The sequence below is a fragment of the Gastrolobium bilobum genome, unplaced genomic scaffold, assembly GCF_033153095.1.
Source record: "Gastrolobium bilobum isolate Gb01-03AN ecotype WA unplaced genomic scaffold, APGP_CSIRO_Gbil_v1 utg871, whole genome shotgun sequence".
Classification (NCBI taxonomy): Eukaryota; Viridiplantae; Streptophyta; class Magnoliopsida; order Fabales; family Fabaceae; genus Gastrolobium; species Gastrolobium bilobum.
The window spans coordinates 167893-188269 of record NW_026896267.1 but is presented as its reverse complement, the minus strand read 5'-3'; the positions used below and the strand labels follow the sequence as shown (position 1 = coordinate 188269).

Genomic DNA, 20377 nt, shown 5'->3' with positions numbered 1-20377 from the left:
TCACGAGAAATATTAATTCCGGATGAAAATAAAACAATGTTAAATAGCCGATTTAGAGAATTCCTCTATAATAAAAGTGTGAGTGTGTAACCTCTTCAAAGAAGAAGAATTGTATATTCTATCAATTTGTGGGTGAAGAAATCATATAATCTTGTAGTGAGTTATTAGCGAAAGTTTTTGTTTGAAGTAGGTCTTGTGATTTTTACTCCTATATACATTAGGAGAGATTTTTCATGTTAAATATATATATATATATATATATATATATATATATATATATATATATATATATATTATCTCCATCTCTCTTTTTCTGTATCTTCAAATTTTTGCATATTAGCTGACTTGCTGATAGGCCGATCTCCAAATGCCATTTTTTTGGAATAGATTATGTTATGTTAAAATTTCACAAAATAAAAATAGATAAACTGGTGAAAAAATAATTTAAAAAATCATATAATAAATTATGTAAAAAATTTAACTCTATTTATCTCTTTGTAAATTTTGATTGAGGCTTATTTATTTAATTTCAATAAATAGACTCAAAATTTTCGTATGAACCGTAAAATTTTCTTCCTGAGATGCCGGTCCAACTTTCCAAGGTTGCAGTCTCAATCATAGTTTCTACTTTTCAGTTGGACACAAGCACAAGGCACAGACTTGGACTCACCCTCTTCTTCATATGCATTTAATTAAATGGACATAGTGGCTAGTAACAATGGTAAACCATCATATACACAATGGTGAAACATAAGGTGCTCATGTTAATGGTGCACTCTTTCTTCTTGTGCTTCATTCACACATTACCTATACATGGCACTTTCACTATTACTCCAAATCAATCTATCCAGGGTAATGAGACCACCCTTGTTTCTGCAGCTGGAAATTTTGAAGCTGGATTCTTCAACTTGGGAAATTCACAACTTCAATACTTTGGTATATGGTATAAGACCATAACACCAAGGACTATTGTTTGGATCGCCAATAGAGATACCCCACTTCAAAAGTCAACACCAATTCTCAAACTTACAGATGAAGGAAATCCTGTTATTCTTGATGGCTCTAGGGGCATTGTGTGGTCCTCCAAAGCATCAAGAACTGCAGAGAAGCCAGTTATGCAGCTTTTGGATTCAGGGAACCTTGTTGTGAAAGGTGGAGACAGTGAAGAGAATCTTTTGTGGGAAAGTTTTGATTATCCTGGTGACACTTTCCTTGCAGGAATGAAACTCAAAACAAGTTTAGTTACTGGTCCTTATAGGTCTCTCACTTCTTGGAAAAACACAGAAGATCCTTCTGTTGGTGAGTTTTCATATCATGTAGATGCTCATGGTTTTCCTCAACTAGTTACTACAAAGGGTGCAACTTTATTTAGCAGAGGAGGACCATGGAATGGCCATGTTTTTAATGGGGTTTCATGGCTGAGGATGCTTAATCTTTTCAAATATTCTTTAGAATATACCGACAAGGAAATCTCTTATCAATATGAAACCTTGAATAGTGACACTGTTACTAGATTAGTGCTCAATCCATTAGGCTTAACACAACGTTTCTTATGGTCAGATAGGAAAAAAGGTTGGGAGATTATATCAACTCGTCCAATGGATCAGTGTGGATATTACTCTTTTTGTGATGTTAATTCTATCTGCAATATTGCCAACTCTCCAAAAATATGTCAATGCATGGAAGGTTTCGTACCAAAATTCCAAGAAAAATGGGATTCATTAGATTGGCTTGGTGGGTGTGTTAGAAGAATGAACTTGAGTTGTCATATTGGAGATGGGTTTCTGAAGTATGAAGGAATGAAGTTGCCAGACACATCTTCTTCCTTGTTTAACAAGAGCTTGAGCCTTGAGAAATGTGAGACATTATGTTTGAAAAACTGCTCTTGCACAGCATACGCAAATTTAGATGTCAGACAAGGTGAGAGTGGTTGCTTGCTTTGGTTTGATAACATTCTGGACTTGACAAAGCACACAGACCAAGGACAAGATATTTACATACGACTTGCAGCTTCAGAGTTTGGTAGGTATTTTCATTTCCTGTATCATCTTTTGCATTTCAATCAAGGGTTTTATGTCTGTTATGTTACATAACATAACTTTACTTTCCTACACACATAGCAAAGGGGAGAGAGAAAGTGGAATAATCAAAGATGGGATCCACATATTTTTCTCTCTCTTTCATCATTCCACTTTCTCTCTCCCCTTTGATGCATGTGTAGGAAAGTGGAATTATGTTATGTAACATAACAAACATAAAACCTTTCGATCAAACATAAGAGAAAAATATAAACTTCTGAATTAAGTTCATGTTATCTTGGTAATTTAAGTGGGAGTGAAAAAGTCTCTTATTAGGTAGGAATGGACTAAGGAAGGAACAAATGAGTAAAAAAGATCCGTAAATTCAATGCCTTAAGATTTTGAGTTGAGATATAGTATTGAGTTCGCTTGTTGTTGGTATTGATTAGTCCATTGATGTGATTTGCTTAGCCTGAGGGGAGAATGTTTTGATGATGAACGTTGAAGGTTGAAGGCAGCAAATTAATTTACTTGTAGAAAGCAGAAGATGAAAAACCAGGGAAGCTATTATGGTAACCATAAAAATCAGACAATTAGGAGGTTCCTGCTGAAACACTGACAATAAGAAATAGTTTTCAATATACCTATGCTAGTTAGTGGATCATTTTGTTACAGCTAGCTTTCAAACTGAAGTTGTGATCTAAGATGCTTTTTTCCTTTTCTGTTTTTGCCTAAAGTGCCATCTACTTGCTGCTTGTTTGCTGACCTAGAATGCTTTTCTATTCCTCAGATCAAAGAGGGAGTAACTTTAATAACAAGAAGCTTGCAGGGACAATAGTAGGACTTGTTATATTCATCATTTTACTTGGACTGGCCACATTCACATGTAAGAGGAAGAGGCTCCCAAAGAGAGGTGAATTCATGAAAAGTAAAATTTGACTCGGTATGCTATACTCCAATATTAGAATGTAATAGTATTATTAGAATGAAGAGTTCAATTCTGAAGTCTCATTCATGTTCCTCCTATTATCCTTTATTTTGTTTACTGATACATTGTTAATTATACCAAATTGGTATCTCCTACCATTTCAGGGATGCTAAAAATATTTCACTGGAAGTACAAGAGGGATAAGGAAGACGTGGAGTTATCAACTATATTTGATTTTTCAGTCATCTCTAATGCCACAAATAACTTTTCAAACAGTAACAAGTTAGGACAAGGTGGCTTTGGACCAGTATACAAGGTAACTAAATTTAGTCAAATATGCTTTGGTTAAGGGTGAGGGCAAGTCTTGGAACAACTGTAAGGTTGTTCATTGTGACTAGAAGGCCATAGGTTTGAGTATGGAAAATAGCCTCTTTGCAAAAATGCAAAGGTAAGGTTGTATAATAGAGCCTCACCTCTATCCTCGCAATTTGGGGATTCTTGTGCGTCGGGATTTTCCCTTTGCCCTTTAAGCTTTGGTTAAGGGTAATTAAATTTATACCTAGCAAAACTATTGGTAGGGGATATTGGCAGATGGGCAAGAGATTGCAGTCAAGAGGCTTTCAAAAACTTCTGATCAAGGAGCAGAGCAGTTCAAAAATGAGGTCATGTTGATGACAAAACTTCAGCACCGCAATCTTGCAAAACTTCTTGGTTGTTCTATTCATCAAGATGAAAAGCTTTTGATCTATGAATTCATGCCCAACAGAAGCTTGGATTTCTTTATATTTGGTTTGAAATTTCACACTATGCTAATTATGACTCTTCATTTTACTCTTGCTATAATGTAGTTGCCATGCTGACTTAAAAAGTGGAATTTGTTAGATTCAACTCGAAGTAAACTCCTAAATTTTACAAAGCGTCTCCAAATTATTGATGGGATCGCAAGAGGGCTACTCTATCTTCATCAAGACTCCAGATTAAGAATCATCCACAGAGACCTCAAAACAAGTAATATTCTTCTTGATAACAATATGAACCCAAAGATATCAGATTTTGGTCTGGCTAGAATATTTAGAGGAGATCAAGCTCAGGCCAATACAAATAGAGTGATGGGAACATAGTAAGTACTTCTTGAATTGCATAGTTTTACTATGTTGCATTCCCTCCTAACATACATTTTCTGATTTCATGGTTGTGCTGCAGTGGTTATATGCCTCCTGAATATGCAGTGCATGGATCTTTTTCATTCAAATCTGATGTATTTAGCTTTGGAGTAATTTTACTAGAGATAATTAGTGGGAGAAAGAATCGGAATTTTTATGACTCTCAGCATCATCTTAATCTTCTTGGTCATGTAAGCTTTAATTTTTATTTGTTTCTTTATCTTGATGAATAGTTTCTAGCTGCAATCATTGAATATAAACTGTTGAATCCTAATAAAACATTTAGGATGCTATTATTTGAATAGGTAGCAATGAAAATCTAGAAATTTAGTGTGACAATTGAGTTATACTTGCTTCATATAACAAAAAGGTTAATTGGTTGAAAGTAAATTTTAACTCATTTACATTCAAGCTGAAGAGTGTTGACCACTCCTTTAGTATGAAAGTAAGTTGAAAATAGTTCTTCAGCCTCCAAGAAGAGACCATAATTGAAAATCAAGACATGAAAAATCTTTAGCAGAAGACCTAGCATTAAGGTGTCTCTTCAAAACTTTTAAAATTTATGTAACAATGAAAACATAAAAAAACCACCGACGTCAACCAGTTTGGGATAAATGTGTTGTCGATTTTGTTGAATGAAAACACCAAAAACATGAGTAGGCATTGACCTCACTTGTTGGTTTTTTGTCTCATTATTTCAGGCATGGAGATTATGGATTGAAGAAAAGCCACTGGAGCTAATGGATAACACATTGGATGATTCAGCCACTCCACCTGAAATAATGCGATGTATTCATGTGGGTCTACTTTGTGTACAACAAATACCAGAAAATAGACCCAACATGTCATCTGTGGTTTTAATGTTGAATGGTGAAAAGTTGTTGCCTGAGCCAAGCCAACCTGGTTTCTACACAGGAACAGGTCATCAACCAATTCAGGTAGAATCTTCTTCAAGAAGTTGTGGAAATTGTTCACAAAATGAAGTTTCTATATCCTTGTTGGAGGCCAGATAGAATACTATTTGTGTTAAAGGTGCTACGGGGATTGAATACAGCTTAAAAATTGATTTTTGGCCAAACGAAAAACATGTTTGGTGAGTATCGGTTTCTCTGATATCTTTTTTCTTCTTGTAGAGCAGCCTCCTAAAACTCTTTTTTCTTCTGTCTTTGGTGAAGAACCTGTGCAGTGTACATGGTATTTATCTAATTCAAATGACAAGCAAAAGATGCTTATAGTTTTACAAATATAGCATGTGAAATAGTTGAAGGTTTTTTTTTTCTTGGTTTATATGTCAATGGTTTTTAATGGCTTCATTTTATGTTAATATAGAAAAGCTTCGATTTGTGTGTATAAAAATGTATTAATGTATACATTTTTCCGGTTAATGAGGAATAAAGCTGAATAAGCAACGTTTGCATCACGAGAAGTGTTTATAAGTAATCTTGAATACAGAGTACGAGGGCACTTAAAACGAAAATTACTGAGCCGATTTTGCACCAACATCAAAACTAATAGTGTAAAACCCTTTACATATTGTCATTTAATCTTGTATTATCACCTTATTTAATAGTTTGATTATGTTAAAAACATGAAATGTTAAACTCATGAAATGACATAACAACACATAATTGAATACAAATAATAAACATTTTTACAATAACAATGCATCAAAATTGAATTCTCAAAAACAATTTCCATCTAAAAATAAGCAAGTATATTTCATTTTTCATTTGCTCATTTTTGTTGTGCCAAAGTGTGAAATAATTTTCATTACAAAAATTTTAGCTTCTCTTTATCCTCCTAAACAACTAATCACATACCTAAAGTACCATCATAGTGAGAAATGCGAGCTCAAAGTGTATAATAAAATGGTTTAGCAGCATAAACACTTTCATAACATAATTATTATTACGCCTGCATCAATTGCTGAGAAACTTTCGCTTCCTAGATGTGTTCATGTAAGGTCTAATGACCCATTCTGTTTGAGCTTCAGCTTGATCCACCGTTCCCAACTTTATCTGCAACAAGTTTAAAAATAAATGAGGAACTAAATAATTGTAGTCGTTTAACAATCAAGTTGCGGTACAATAAAATAGGTTCGGTATTCAAAAACAAAATTTGGTGCAAGTTACAAAACTATGACATTTAAATGAAAAATAAATAAAAACGAAATCAAATCAAAATTTATGAGCAACGCTGATAATGAAGGGAACAGGGTAGAAACATCATATAACCTATGCCAAACACAATCACTAAACTACACCGTTTTAAACAAAATCTTGAAATCTTAGTTGCAACAATGCCCTCATGTTCATGTAGAAGGAAATTGTAGAGTTTTTCTTGATTTTAGTAGCAAGTAGTTATTTCCTTCCAACTAGAAGATCATCTTTCTTCATGGCAACAATAAGAACAAAAGCAATCGATAATGAGCTTAAGTGTAATGCAAACCTGATAAAGTCGCAACTCAAACCGTGGACCAATTTCCTTCAGTTCTATAGATTTAGGACCCCCATGTTTTTCATAAATATGATGCCTGCATGTAATTGACACTAAGTTTCAAACGAGAAGGAAACAAACGCTAACCAGCAAAGGTTAAGAGAACTTGAACAAGTAATTGTAAAGAAGGCCGATTGCACAGAACCGGTCCGATGGACCAACCTGAATGAGACATAGTCAGACTGGTTGGAAAAAGTCACAATACGTTTGGTGTCTGGTTTTGGCACTGGAAAAAGATGCTTTAGAATGTTGGCAGTCCTTTCACCTAACTGTTTAAATTCCAAAAGAAATTCCAAATAAGATGAGCAGTAAGCACCCAAGACACAAGCATAAATAAATATATTGATCAATGTAGATAGATTCTGATCCTATATTAATATCATGAATTACCAATGCTTTCAATATAAACAGATTCTTGGTTGACTCTTGAACTTTTATTTTCTAGAAAACACATGCAATATATTATTATATTTAACTTTATCGATCAAAAACCATCAATAGCCCAATGATAGTGTTGGCAAGCCCCCCAATTAAAAGGCTCTAGGTTAGAAAGAACAAGAGGGTTAGTAGAGGGAATAGGACTCAACTGTTAATAATAGAATAACTACTTGGATTCAGTAATAAAAGGGGATAGGGGTAGTTAACTTAAGTTCGTTGAGAGTTGTGAGAAGAAAATTAGAAGGGAGAGCGAGAGAGTCCCCATCGTATCATATTGGATCTTTGGTTTTGTACCACATTGATACTGATCAAGAGTGGTTTTCTACAATAAAGATTCATTGATCTACCTATTTCTGATCCAGTTATATCATAGAGCTCCTTTTCATTTTCCAAATTGTCCTGAGTTCTAGCATTTCTTATTTCAAAGACCCGTGACTACAAAGTGGTTGACAGAACACCCTCTCAGCTTATATCCATGTTTAAATCCTGCTCCCAACAATTTGAACATTACAATAACAACAAAGCATTTTCTCACTGGATGGGGTCGGCTACATGGATCAAACAACGTCATTGTGTTCTGTCAAAAACCAAGTCTTTGAAGTGGCCATTGATATCTATGTCCTTTTTAATGGTTTCACTTATAGTTTTTCTAGGTCTTCCTCCACAGGGCTATCCTCCATCAAATTAACTCACTTTATTAGTACTTGTATTGTTCTCCTTCTCACATGGCCAAACCATCATAGGCACGATTCTACCATCTTTTCCTAAATAAATTTTGTTCCTACTTTCTCGCTAATACATTATTTTCAGATCTTATATATTCTTGTATGTCCACACATTATCTCTGCAAAACAACTTATGCTCTAGTGAGAACTTCAGAGGGAAATAAGTAATTTGAGCCTGTTTAACTTGTTAAACAACCACAACTGATCTGTGCACTTGACCTGTTTGTAACCAGTTCTCCAATTCTAAAACTGGTTCAAATCATCCAGGTTTCAAGAGCCAGGCCGGACCAGCTAGAGGACTGGTTCCTGATTAACTACTCCGGATTTAAAAACACAGAATTACATGTCAACATTGAACTTGAATATCCATTTAGCATAATCCTTTTGTTTAAGTTTTGCCAAATGTTTTAGTCAAATGTCAACCTATATCAGTTAATTTTACATCCAGATAACCTGTTTTGAATACTTTAAAAACACTTTGAACCCTTCCATTTTCAATAAGATATGAACCGATGATACTGCAGGATCAGTAGTTATCAGAAGGTCCAGTTATGAAGGCAACGGATCATTTACCAGTGAAATTTAGTATGTATGAAGATAACAAAGCTCGTATTGAGTTATGAATACCTTAGTTGAGAAATTATCAAGAATCAGGTGTGGATAAGCCTCAGGCATGGTTCCAATGGTTTTCTTGTCTTTAATTTCATGCCTTGTAACCTACAAAAAACAATAAATTAGCATATTGTCGCCTAAAATCCATAGGGAATACTCTAAGACTAAAACTTACCACGTTGTGTAATCCAAAATATGCAGTTGGACCAAAGGGTAGATGGCAAACAATTAAACCATCTGGCACACCACGATGTTCATGAACCAAGACAACATCAGTATAGTCATGTGCACGGCAGGACTCTATAATCTCTGAGATGACCTGAAATGAAAAGGAACATCACACAAATAAGAATCTCTTCGATCTTCCTCGATTGAGATTCTTACTATATTTTCTTAGACCCAGTGAGAATTTGCACACTCAATTCTTTTGGTGTTTTCTTCTAGCAACTCCTATTTTCAGTTTCTTACTCATTCTCCTAATAGAGAGAAGTTCCTTCAAGACCATTTAGAATTTGGAAATTAAAAACTCCCTCCAAGGTCAACTCTTGTGTTTGGATAGCAGTAGAATTGGAAAAGGTGATATTTGCAGATTTGCAGACCTCACATAGCTCTCTATTCTGATGTGTTATGTGCAGGTTTAGTTTGGAAACGGCATCCCATTTATTTTTAAATTGTTGGGTACCTACTTTCTTATGGAATAAGTACTTTAAAGTTCTTGGAGTTGGTGAGCACTAGAATTGTTATTTCACCAGTATTTTCACACAATGGGTAAAGGCTTTTGCAGGAATACGGACGTCAAATACCTGTCTAATGTTCATTTTAAGAGGATCTTTGTTGCATGAGTAATAACATTTGGACCATTCGAGCAGCATGCCTGCAAGAACAAGGGGCCTTGCATATGCTATCATATAGAATTGTCTTTACAACATCTCTTTGGTGCTCCGCTCGTTGTTGTTTCAAGAGAACTTCCATTTTTGACATGCAGAGAAATTAGACAGTTTTATTCATTCTAAGGATGGTTTCGGATATCCATTTTATTCTGTTTTAGAAGGATTTCTTATCCTCCCCTAGTCATTCTTTTATTTTGTGTTACGGTATTCTATCTAATTACAAATATATTTTCGTATCTAAAAAATATAAATCAACAAACCATCAAATGATCAAATCTTCATTTTACAAAGACACTCAGAAGATGAGACAATGGATGGTAAAACAGAAAGGTACCAACCTGACCACCACGATTCATTCTTTGTGCATTTGGAAAGACAATACTCAACTCCTACACAAAGAATCGAAGATTATGACAAACAATAAGTCATAGGCACTTGGTAAAGTACCAAATAAAATATTTCAAACAATCACAAGGAAAATGAAAGCGAGCAAACCTTTACAAACTGTTGAAGAGGAGCACTTGGATCCCTTGATGTGGTTAACAAAATTTTAGGATCTTTTTCCGCAGCATGGGCATATTCATCATCAATGTGTGTTCTTGGGACTGAAATCAGCAGAGCACAAGGTAGAAAAAATCTCATTTCACAAACCACATCAAACCCACATTGAAAGATACAATTAAGCGAGAGAGAATGTGATACACAAAAGGTATACAGAAGAGAAAGGTGTAATAAAAATCAAAATTTCAAAGGCTGCAAGTCCTTAGGAATTCCAAAGATTTTTTATGTTAAAAAGTATATGTAGAATTGAATTTCAAAAATTAATAAAAGTAATGGATTTTCCCCACATAAAATTCAAAGGAAGTCATTTTATTTGATACTAAAATATTATTCTGTATATAGCTCCCCATGTTCAAGGTCTCTATCAATTAGTTCATTGTGTAACATCTGTAAGGACTTTGACTACCTAAAGCATTCAGTTTGCATAGTAAATAACTTTCTGAATGAAATATCACCTTTCAAAAAGGATCCTAAAGTACTCCTTCCCCCAAGAAACCAAGACCAAGCAGAATAAAAAACAGCATTGTCATTAACAATCATAAAAAAAAGTAAAACTCACCACACATTAATATTTTAAAACAACTTAATCATACTCAATCAAGTTCCATTCCCTCAGCAACCAAACAGTCATTACAAAACTCACTAAAAACAAAGAAAGGAAGAAGCATGAAGCATGATACCAGCTGTGTTTTCATCCTCTAGATCGATTTCCCTGCGAAGTGCCGCCTCCTCGTTTCTGAGTTCAGTGGGTATGGGCTTCCCTTCTGCGAAATACAAAAAACATAATCATTAAAAGAAACCCATAAAAAAATAACAAAAACCCATTTGCAGATATATTAAAATTAGACGAAAGAAGAGGAAAAGGAGGAACCTTGAAGAGCTTCTCTAATCTTGCGCTTCTTCTCATAGAGCAAGCGTTCTTTGCCTTCTAAGCTTTTTCTGTACAAATATTCTCTTCTCAAACGAATATTTCTACGCAGCATTTTGACCACCACCAAACACAACCCAAAGTCACAGAAAAAACGAAACTGCAAAGATTGCTTGACCTTGCCCTGTTTAATCATGTAACATAGGTAAATGTGAAGAACACACACACAAACATTGGTACTAGAAAAGACACATCAACTTACTCAGAACTCAATCTAAAAACAAAGACCCAATATAAACTAACCCTCCTTTTAAAATCATAGAAAGTTGTTTTTTTTTTTTTTTTTTTTTTTTTTTTTTTTTTAAAAAGGCAACAGCCCAATATGTGAATAAAACTGCACAAAATGAAAATAAACCAAAGAAGGAACCAAACCCTAATAAGTGAGCCATAAAAGCACATAGACTATGCATCAGAGTGACCAACCGGAAATAACAATAGCATACACTGAGCTTTTTTTTTCTTTTATATCGTAAAAAAAGAAGGGAAAAAAATTGGAAGAGATGAATTGAGAGAGGCAAACCCAAAGTTGTGGGTTAGTGGCCGGCGACGTGTGCGTGAGTTGCGGCGGAGTCGCGGGGGAAAAGAGTGTGTGGCGGCGGGGAAGAGAAAGAAAAGAACAAAGGGGTGCGTTTTAGGCTCTTTCAGGCCACTGAACCAATTTTCATTCTTTTTTTATTTTAATTCAAAATTTAGAAGAAAAAAAAATAAAAATAAAAAGTATGTGAGCGAGACAATATACTGATGCTTTATTGAATTACAAAAAAAAAGCACAAAAATTAACACACATCACAACTAGTTTTAGAAGAAGAAAAAATTAAAATAAGGTTGAAACTTGAAACCCTTTCGATATTATATAGTATTTTAAATAAAAAATAATTTTAATACATGTTATAAATAAGTCGTTTATATATAAAAAAGAGAGTAGACACCATTTTTAGTCTCTGGCAATATCTACGAAGTCCTTTTCAGTCCCTAGCAATAAAAAAGGACCAAATTGGTCCCTGAAAGTACAAGAAAAGGGTCACTCTACATATTTGGGAGTTGACATAAGGACTAACATGGCCCCTTTTTTGTAATTTCAGAGACCAATTTGGTCCTTTTTTATTGTCAGGGCCTAAAAAGGACTTCGTAGATATTGACAGGGACTAAAAATGGTGTTTACTCTAAAAAAAATTTGGTTGAAAGTTTATATAAATTTCAATTCTAATTAAAATATTATAAAAAGTATATAATAGCAAATTCCTATATTAATAAAAAAAGTCATATATACACAAATATTATTTAAAAAATAAAAGATAATTTGTAAAAAAATAATAAATACTTATTTTTCAATATATTTAAAAATAAAAATAAATATGTATTTATATATTAATATATCAATCTATAAATAATGTATTGATAAAATATTAATTTTATTTATCAAATAACTTATTTACATAAATGAGTAATTTTAGAAAAAAATTCAATATACTAATATATTAAAAAAATAGTATATTGAAATGATCGATCAATTAATTCGGAATCAATCAGAATTGTGACTCAGTAAGTATTGCTTGTAATGATGATGAAAATTTGTTCCTATTCGAATACTGTGTAGAAGCCATAGATGGGGGAGGGAGGGAGAGAGAGAGAGAGAGAGAGAGAGAGAGAGAAGTGAATATCTGAGAATGTATATTATGGTTGTTGTATGTGATACAAGGCATCCTGATATATATACAGTAAGCCAAAACAGAATTGTAACTGACTAAAAGGAATTTATCAGCTACATGCAGATACATTGGATAAAGGTACAATACAGTAAGATACTATATCTAATACACCCCCGCAAACTCAGGGATCTTGAGGCATGTAATCAAGAACACTGAGTTTGGTTCTCAATTCTGCAAAACGGGCAGGAGATAGAGCTTTGGTGAGAGTATCTGCAATCTGGGCAGAAGCAGGAATGTGGGACACAGTAAGAACACCAGCAAGGACTTTTTCCCTAACAAAAAATATATCCAGCTCCATATGTTTTGTTCTAGCATGTAGAACAGGGTTGTGAGATAAAGAGACAGTGCTTAAATTATCACAGAACACATGAGGAGTAGCAAAAGGAACTTGCAATTCCCTAAGGAGTGACTGGATCCAAAGCAATTCAGCACAAGTGAGAGCGAGACTACGGTACTCTGCCTCTGTGGTGGACCTTGCTACCAATGTTTGTTTCTTAGACCACCAAGAAACAAGATTAGGACCAAAGAAGACAACAGCTCTTGATGTGGACCGTCTATCATCAGGGTCATTGGCCCAATCCGAGTCACAGAAAGCAGTGAGAGAGAATGGGTGCTGAACATCTGCACGGTGAAGAACAAGGCCAAAGGTGATGGTACCCTTGAGATATCTTAAAATTCTCTTCACTATCTTCCAGTGATCATCCAAAGGTTGACCCATAAATCGGCAAACCTTGTTGACAGTATAACTGATTTCAGGGCGAGTTATTGTTGCATATTGAAGAGCTCCCACAACTGATCTGTAAAGATGAGGATCAGAAAAGTAATTGGACCCAAATCTGGACAGCTTGCAGCTGGAAGGCATGGGAGATGAGATTCCTTTTGCTTCATGCATATCAGCTCTAGTAAGTAATTCAAGGATGTATTTAGCTTGAGACAATATTAAGCCACCCGAAGAATAAGGTTTCACCTCTATACCAAGAAAATAGTCAAGAGTGCCAAGGTCTTTAAGTGCAAACTGAGAATGTAATTGAGTGATGAGCTGCTGTATATAGGAAGAGTTGGTTCCAGTCACTATAATATCATCTACATACACCAAAATATATGTACAGTGAGATGAAGTCTTGGAGATGAATAAGGATGGGTCGCTGCAACTGGATTTAAACCCCAACACCATTAGAGCATTTTTCAGCTTGTCAAATCAGGCCCTTGGTGATTGTTTTAGACCATATAGAGCCTTGTTAAGCTTGCAAACCAAACTCTTGTCTTTATTTTCAAAACCTGGAGGCTGACTCATGTACACAACTTCTTGTAAATCACCATTTTAAAAGGCATTATTGATATCCAATTGTCTAATAGACCAGGAATGAGTGAAAGCTAAGGTGAGCATGATTCGCACAGTGACTGGTTTAACCACAGGAGAGAAGGTTTCATTGTAATCAAACACTTGTTGTTGATGAAAACCCTTTGCCACAAGCCTTGCCTTGTATTTATTAATAGTTCCATCCGGATTCTCCTTGACTTTAAAAACCCATTTACATCCAACAGCCTTTCTGTGTGTGGGCAGAGCAACCAGGTTCCAAGTGTTGTTAGACATTAAAGCATTGTACTCAAGTTTCATGGCTTCCAGCCAAGGTGGGCTGGATAAAGCTTGTTTCACAGTAGTTGGTTCAAAGTGAGCAAGTAAAGCAATAGACATGGCTCGAGACTTTGATCTGGTAATAATTGATCTAGGTGGTGACACATCCCTAGCTGTATTGGATGGCACATATTCAGAAGCAGAAGAAGAGGAAGTAGGTGAAGAGGTGGTAGAGGAGGAGGAAATGAGAGATAAAGATTCTGAATTATGATCAGAAGAAAAAGAAGACTGCACTGATGTGGCAGGAGAGGACTGCACCGAATGGGGAATAGACTCTAAGGGAGGATTATATGAAGTGTCAGATTGGGAAGGATGAGGTGGAGAGAATAAAAGAAGTTCTCTTGCATGAGGAAAGGTGGGAAAAATTGGGATATGGGCAGAAACAGAACTGATAGGTGGAGAGGCAGGCTCAGTGGGTATCCAGGATGAGTAAGGAAAACGATATTCATTGAATAAAACATCTTTGGAGATGTAAATTCTGCCTTCTTTATTCAAGAAGACATAACCTTTGTGGCTGGTGGAATAGCCAAGGAATAGGCATTCTTGAGAGCGAAACTCAAGTCTGTATCTATTATAGGGTCTCAAAAAAGGAAAACAAGCACACCCAAAAATCTTGAGAAATTGATAGTCAGGATTCTGTGTAAACAGTTTGGTGAAAGGGACACCAAAATTGAGAGAGGCAGTAGGGAGTCTATTAATTAGATACACAACTGAGAGGAATGCATAGTCCCAAAATTTTAATGGCAAAGATGCATGAGATAGAAGAGTGAGTCCCAACTCAACAATGTGACGATGTTTGCGCTCAACAACCCCATTTTGATGATGGGTGTGAGGACAAGCAAGTCTATGGTTAATGCCATGAAGTTTGAGGTAATCAGTAAATGAACGGAATTCCCCACCCCAATCTGTCTGCAAAGCTTTAATAGGAAGCTGAAACTGTGTAGATATCAGGGAATGAAACTGTTTAAAAATAATGAGGGCATCAGATTTTTGTTTTAAAAGATATATCCAAGTGTAACGAGTATGGGCATCAACAAAGGAAATGTAATAGGAGTATCCCAAGGTGGACTTAAAGGGTGCAGGTCCCCAAAGATCACAGTAGATTAATTCAAAAGGTTTATCATATTCAGTTAATGAAGTGGATGAAGGAAGTCTATGTGCCTTACCATTACAGCAAGAGGAACAAAAATCACTGACATTTTTATTTGAAGTGGGTATATTACAAGAGTGAAGTACATTTGTCATTGTGGCATGATTGGGATGTCCTAAGCGACAATGCCAGAGAAAATATGTAGACTGAGTAGGAATACAAGAATCAACAGAATTACAAGGTTGATCAACAACATTCTAATCAATAGTATTATTGCTACTTTGTATACTATTACAGAGAGGAAAAACAATAGAACTGATAGTGTTTTGACTTGAAACAGGTGATGACAAAGCTGAAGGGGCAGACTGCTGAAGAAGCGTGATGTCTAAGAAGCGATACAGACCATCACTGCCATGAGCTCCTTGAAGCAGAATCTAATGAGACTCCTAAGATTTAACAAAACAAACATTTGGATGAAACTCAAAGTAGACACAATTGTCTCTAGCAAATTGACTAACACTCATGAGGTTTTCCATTATGGAAGGAACCAATAGAAGATTTTTAAGATGCAAATGTTTATTAGAGTCATAAGGAGACACAAAATTTGAAGAGCCAATTGCTTTAATTGCCAAACCTTGCCCATTGCCAATGATGACTTGATCAGAGCCACTTAGCTGCTGGCTCTGGAGTAAGTTCATTGAATTTCCAGTGACATGATGGGAGGCACCTGAGTCAGGGAACCACTCAAGAGCAGGAGGAATAGGAGAAGTTGGCAATAAGCCAGGTTGAGCTGCTATCATGGCCTGTGGTGCAGTAGAGATAGGCCTAACATACTGATAGGAACGTTGCTGATGCAGTTGCTGTCTCTGAGGAAAGAACTGACCATTTGATGAAGCTTCAGGAGGTGGAAGGTTGGGTACGAAGTCTGCATCAAAACGATGCCAACAGGTCTTCACATCATGACCGTACTTGTGACATAGTTGGCAATAAACTTGCAATCTGGCACCATGCCCTCTACCTCTGTTAAACCTTCCATTAAACGTCCTTAGCCTCTACCTGAACCATTGGAACGAGAAAAATCATCAAATCCTGACTGTTGCGTAAATTGACCAGTGCTTTGTTTCTGGTTCTCGAAAACAGAAGTGTTGCTCTGTTTCTGAGCCATATTCACATTGATTGATTCAAGAAGAGCTTCATTCTGTTTCAGAAGCATTTGTTCATGCGTCATTAGCTCAATAGCTAGATCCTCAATAGAATATGGATTTTCCCGTCCATGAACAGTGGTAACAAACGCATTGTAATCAACTGGAAGTCCTTCCAGTATATAATCAGTTCGATCCTCATTTGTGACTGGATTGCCTATGGCTTTGAGCGAATCACACAAGGTTTTAATTCGAGTTAAGTATTCTTTAGCAGATCTGTTACCTTTCTTGATAGATCTGAGCTCAGAACGTAGGTGACGAGATCTGGATTTCATCACGCCATGGAAGAGCTTGTGAATTTTATCCCAAGCTTCATGAGCATACTTGACTCCAAGAATTTCATTTACAACTGACTCTGAGATAGTAGACAAAAGCCACAATAGAAGCATCGAGTCCTGTGTAATCCACTGAACATACTCTGGATTCTGAATTTCATTTTCGCGATCTTCCACGGTCTTGTACTAAACAGGAATTTTTGGATTTACTAGATGACGATGCAACTAGTGAGATGTAATAATCGGTTCAATTATCTGGTTCCAGAACAGATAATTGTCTTCTGTGAGTTTGACGGTGATTTGGTGATTGAAGAGAAGAGGTGCGCGATTCTCCATTGAAGTTGAATCTCTATGTGAACTTGATGTAGTTGATTCGTTGTTGTTTGACGGAATGACAGTATCAGATGCTGAAGCGGAAGTCATAGTGTAGCTCGAAAAATGGATCAGGCCCTCAGGATGAGGGCTCTGATACCATATTTGAATACTGTGTAGAAGCCATAGATGGGAGAGGAAGAGAGAGAGAGAGAGAGAGAGAAAAGTGAATATCTGAGAATGTATATTATGGTTGTTGTATGTGATACAAGGCATCCTGATATATATACAGTAAGCCAAAACAGAATTGTAACTGACTAAAAGGAATTTATCAGCTACATGCAGATACATTGGATAAAGGTACAATACAGTAAGATACTATATCTAATAGTTCCACCAAAAACCTTTTCATTACTCCAATCCAAGCCATCCAACAAGTAGTTGCAAATATGGTATCCCACGAAATGATACCATTAAACTTTTCAGAACTCAGCATATTACCCTGCAACCAAATCAACAAATTGTGAGCGAAAAAAGAGTTATAGATATTGGTTGGAACCAATTCTGTCCATAGGCTCCGGATCTTATTGCAATCTCTTAATAGATGAATGATGCTCTCTGTTTCCTCCAAACAAACAGGGCAAGTTGAAGTCCCCAAATTGAATTTGCACAATCTTTCTCTAGTTGGAAGTTTGTTGTGGGACACTTTCCAGAGGAACAATTTGATGACTTGAGGCCCCTCCCACCTCCAAATGTTTTTCCACCAAGTTGAATTAACTTGTATAGAGTCATTATCTTTCATGAGAGTCTCATAAATTCCTTTGACTGAGATCCCAACTCCATCTCCTAACCACCAGTGCCTCTGATCTGGTCCATCAAGAGAATTAGGTGGGAGCAAACTTTTAATTTTCAACAGAATATTTGGTGGAAACCATCTAGAAAGAGATTCCATATCCCACTTGCCTTGATTATTCACATATTAAGCTAAATTTTTTCCTATCTCTTCCCATGGAATTGGAACAATCGTTACATCCATAAGTCTTCCTATGTCTTTCATCCATATATCTTTCCAAAAAACAATACTGTTCCCATCTCCAATTTCCCAAGTGAGATGATTTTCTAAATTTTTCCATACCATACAGATGTGTTTCCAAAGTCTAGAATCAGAACCAGAGCTATGAAAAAATCCACCCCATTATGATGCTTACCATACTTTGCACGAAGAACCTGGACCCAAAGAAGGTCCGGTTGGGAAGAGACAGCCCAGGCAAGCTTTCCTACAAAGTCATCATTCATCTTAGATAGGAACTTTAACCCCAACCCACCAGCAGCTTTTGATTTTACTAGAGTATTCCATCCAATCAAATGAGTTTCTTTTTATTGTCTTTATCTCCCCATATAAATCTTCTCTGCATTTTTTCAAGCTCATGACAAATTGATAAAGGTAATTTATCACACTGCATTTGATAATAAGGAATAGTGGAAAGAACAAATTAAGTAAGAGTTATTCTGCCAGCTTGTGATAGACACCTCGATTGCCACCCATTTAATTTATCTTGCACCTTTTCCACTATGTTCTTGTATGCCTCTTTTGAAACTCTGTCAATGGTTCATCCAAACCCCAGATGCATCCCTACATTTCTGAATCTTTTGAAGCCGCAAGCATTAGTAATCTCCTCTGTAGTATTTTCTGGAGTATTTTTAGAGAAAAAAATACTAGTCTTTTGATAACTTACTTTTTGGCCAGAAATTTCTTCAAACAGCTTAAAACATTTCATGATTGTTTCAATTTGTTGAAGATTAGCTTTCGCAAAAATCATTAAATCATCTGCAAACATCAAATGAGAGACTGAAGGACCCCCACTCCCAATTTGAATCGGTTTCCACAGACCCCCATCAACAGCAGTGTTGACTATATGACTGAACTTTTCCATTCCTGGCACAAATAAATAAGGTGATAACGGATCTCCTTGACGAACTCCGCGGGAAGGTTGAAACTCTTCCGACTTCACACCATTCCAGAGAATATTGAACTTTGTTGAAAAAATTGCAGTCGTAATGATATGAATCATTTTCTCCTGAAAATTTAACTCAATCATTATTTTCCTTATGAATTTCCAACTTAATCTATCATAAGCTTTATCCAGATCAATTTTAATTGTCATGAAAGCTTTCTTACCTCTCATTTTATGCATTGGATGAATTAGCTCCTGCAATATAACAATATTATCTTGTATATGTCTTCTAGGAACAAAACTGGATTGCACTGGGGAGATAATTTTCGTTATAATACCTTTTAGCCTCTGCACCATAATCTTACTCAACAATTTATAAACAACTGGACAAAGAGATATAGGTCTAAATTGAGACATATTGATCGGATTCTGTACTTTAGGGATGAGGACTGATGGGACGTAAATTCGTTCCCATCTAGGCCCATTTTGATGGCAAAATACCGCACGTTCCCTCATTTGATGCACAACTTCAGCATGAAAATCACTTGTTTTACACATTTGTGACAAAAACACAGTGGGGGAACGTATGGTGACGTATTCCTTAAAATATATTAAAAGGGGAACGGATTGAGAAGCATTTAATGCACCTGCTCCACTCATTTAATGCCTCTGTACATTTTGCAGGAAACGTGGATACAAAGTCTTCGAAAAGCAGAGGCGGTGCACCAACTAAGCACCAGGAAACATGAAGAGCAGAGAATCAAGAGTTCTCATTGGCCAAAGAAGAAAGCAAGGCATGGGAAGAACTGCAAAGAACGGAAATCATCAACAAACATTGTCCCATCCAGCAATTTGCACATCTTCTACACTCTATTGCCACCACCACGTCCCTTCACGCAAGAACCCAGCTCCAAAGGAATTACAAGACTGCCACTCCTCTTCTCCCTATAAATAGGACGTCCCACACACAAAAACATCATCAAATTCTGGAGGGATTGAAGTCCTAAAGGAAGAAGATCACCTAGTAGTAGTAGTAGCTTAGTTTTATTTAAGTTGTAACTGTAACTAAGTGACAACCCCTCTTCTCTTCTCTGTATTAACCCTTAAGACTCCTCACGAGCATCAAACCGTCCTTCTCCATTTTTTGTTTTTGTGTAAATTGTCTTTTAATTTAATATAAGTGTTTCTTCTTTTCGTTCCATTCGTTATCTCTAAGCTGAATCTCGGGTCCATGAGATTTCAGATTGGAATAATTGTTTCAAATATCAGCCATGGGCTGAACTATCTGTGGAACGGATAAACTGCAAAACTCTTAAAGAACTATTTTCAAAACTCTTGACTGAAGCTTTTTGTATTTCTTTGGCTAAGTAAGCTATATTCATTGTGTATCAATGGAAATTGAACACATACTGAGAAAGGAACTTCCATAAGGAAGAGAT

The 20377-nt window shown here is 35.9% G+C and overlaps 2 protein-coding genes across 2 annotated transcripts; one reads left to right on the top strand and one right to left on the bottom strand.

The window, feature by feature from the left end:
- The first annotated feature begins 719 nt into the window (after positions 1–719).
- Positions 720–5298, top strand: LOC133298526 (G-type lectin S-receptor-like serine/threonine-protein kinase At4g27290). Its single transcript, XM_061497828.1, has 7 exons — positions 720–2022; positions 2809–2931; positions 3111–3262; positions 3525–3735; positions 3829–4066; positions 4150–4300; positions 4811–5298. Exons 1-7 carry the CDS (start codon positions 741–743, stop codon positions 5120–5122), a joined length of 2469 nt encoding a protein of 822 aa, XP_061353812.1. The 5' UTR covers positions 720–740; the 3' UTR covers positions 5123–5298.
- Positions 5299–5822: 524 nt separating this feature from the next.
- Positions 5823–11405, bottom strand: LOC133298525 (uncharacterized). The gene is made up of 10 exons (XM_061497827.1): positions 11280–11405; positions 10703–10883; positions 10512–10595; positions 9766–9875; positions 9609–9659; positions 8556–8699; positions 8396–8485; positions 6768–6874; positions 6558–6642; positions 5823–6127 (listed from the first exon to the last, which is right to left on the bottom strand). Exons 2-10 carry the CDS (start codon positions 10812–10814, stop codon positions 6029–6031), a joined length of 882 nt encoding a protein of 293 aa, XP_061353811.1. The 5' UTR covers positions 10815–10883; positions 11280–11405; the 3' UTR covers positions 5823–6028.
- Between the last annotated feature and the right edge of the window lie 8972 nt (positions 11406–20377).

Bases quoted from the DNA above. Each gene is read 5' to 3' on its own strand.
- LOC133298526 (XM_061497828.1), top strand. From the start codon at position 741: ATGGTGAAACATAAGGTGCTCATGTTAATGGTGCACTCTTTCTTCTTG. The intron at 2,932-3,110 runs GTGAATTCATGA...CTACCATTTCAG, and splicing joins GAAGAGGCTCCCAAAGAGAG to GGATGCTAAAAATATTTCAC. The intron at 3,263-3,524 runs GTAACTAAATTT...AACTATTGGTAG, and splicing joins GCTTTGGACCAGTATACAAG to GGGATATTGGCAGATGGGCA.
- LOC133298525 (XM_061497827.1), bottom strand. From the start codon at position 10,814: ATGCTGCGTAGAAATATTCGTTTGAGAAGAGAATATTTGTACAGAAAA. The intron at 10,596-10,702 runs GTTCCTCCTTTT...TGTATTTCGCAG, and splicing joins GATTAGAGAAGCTCTTCAAG to AAGGGAAGCCCATACCCACT. The intron at 8,486-8,555 runs GTAAGTTTTAGT...TGTTTTTTGTAG, and splicing joins ATTTTGGATTACACAACGTG to GTTACAAGGCATGAAATTAA.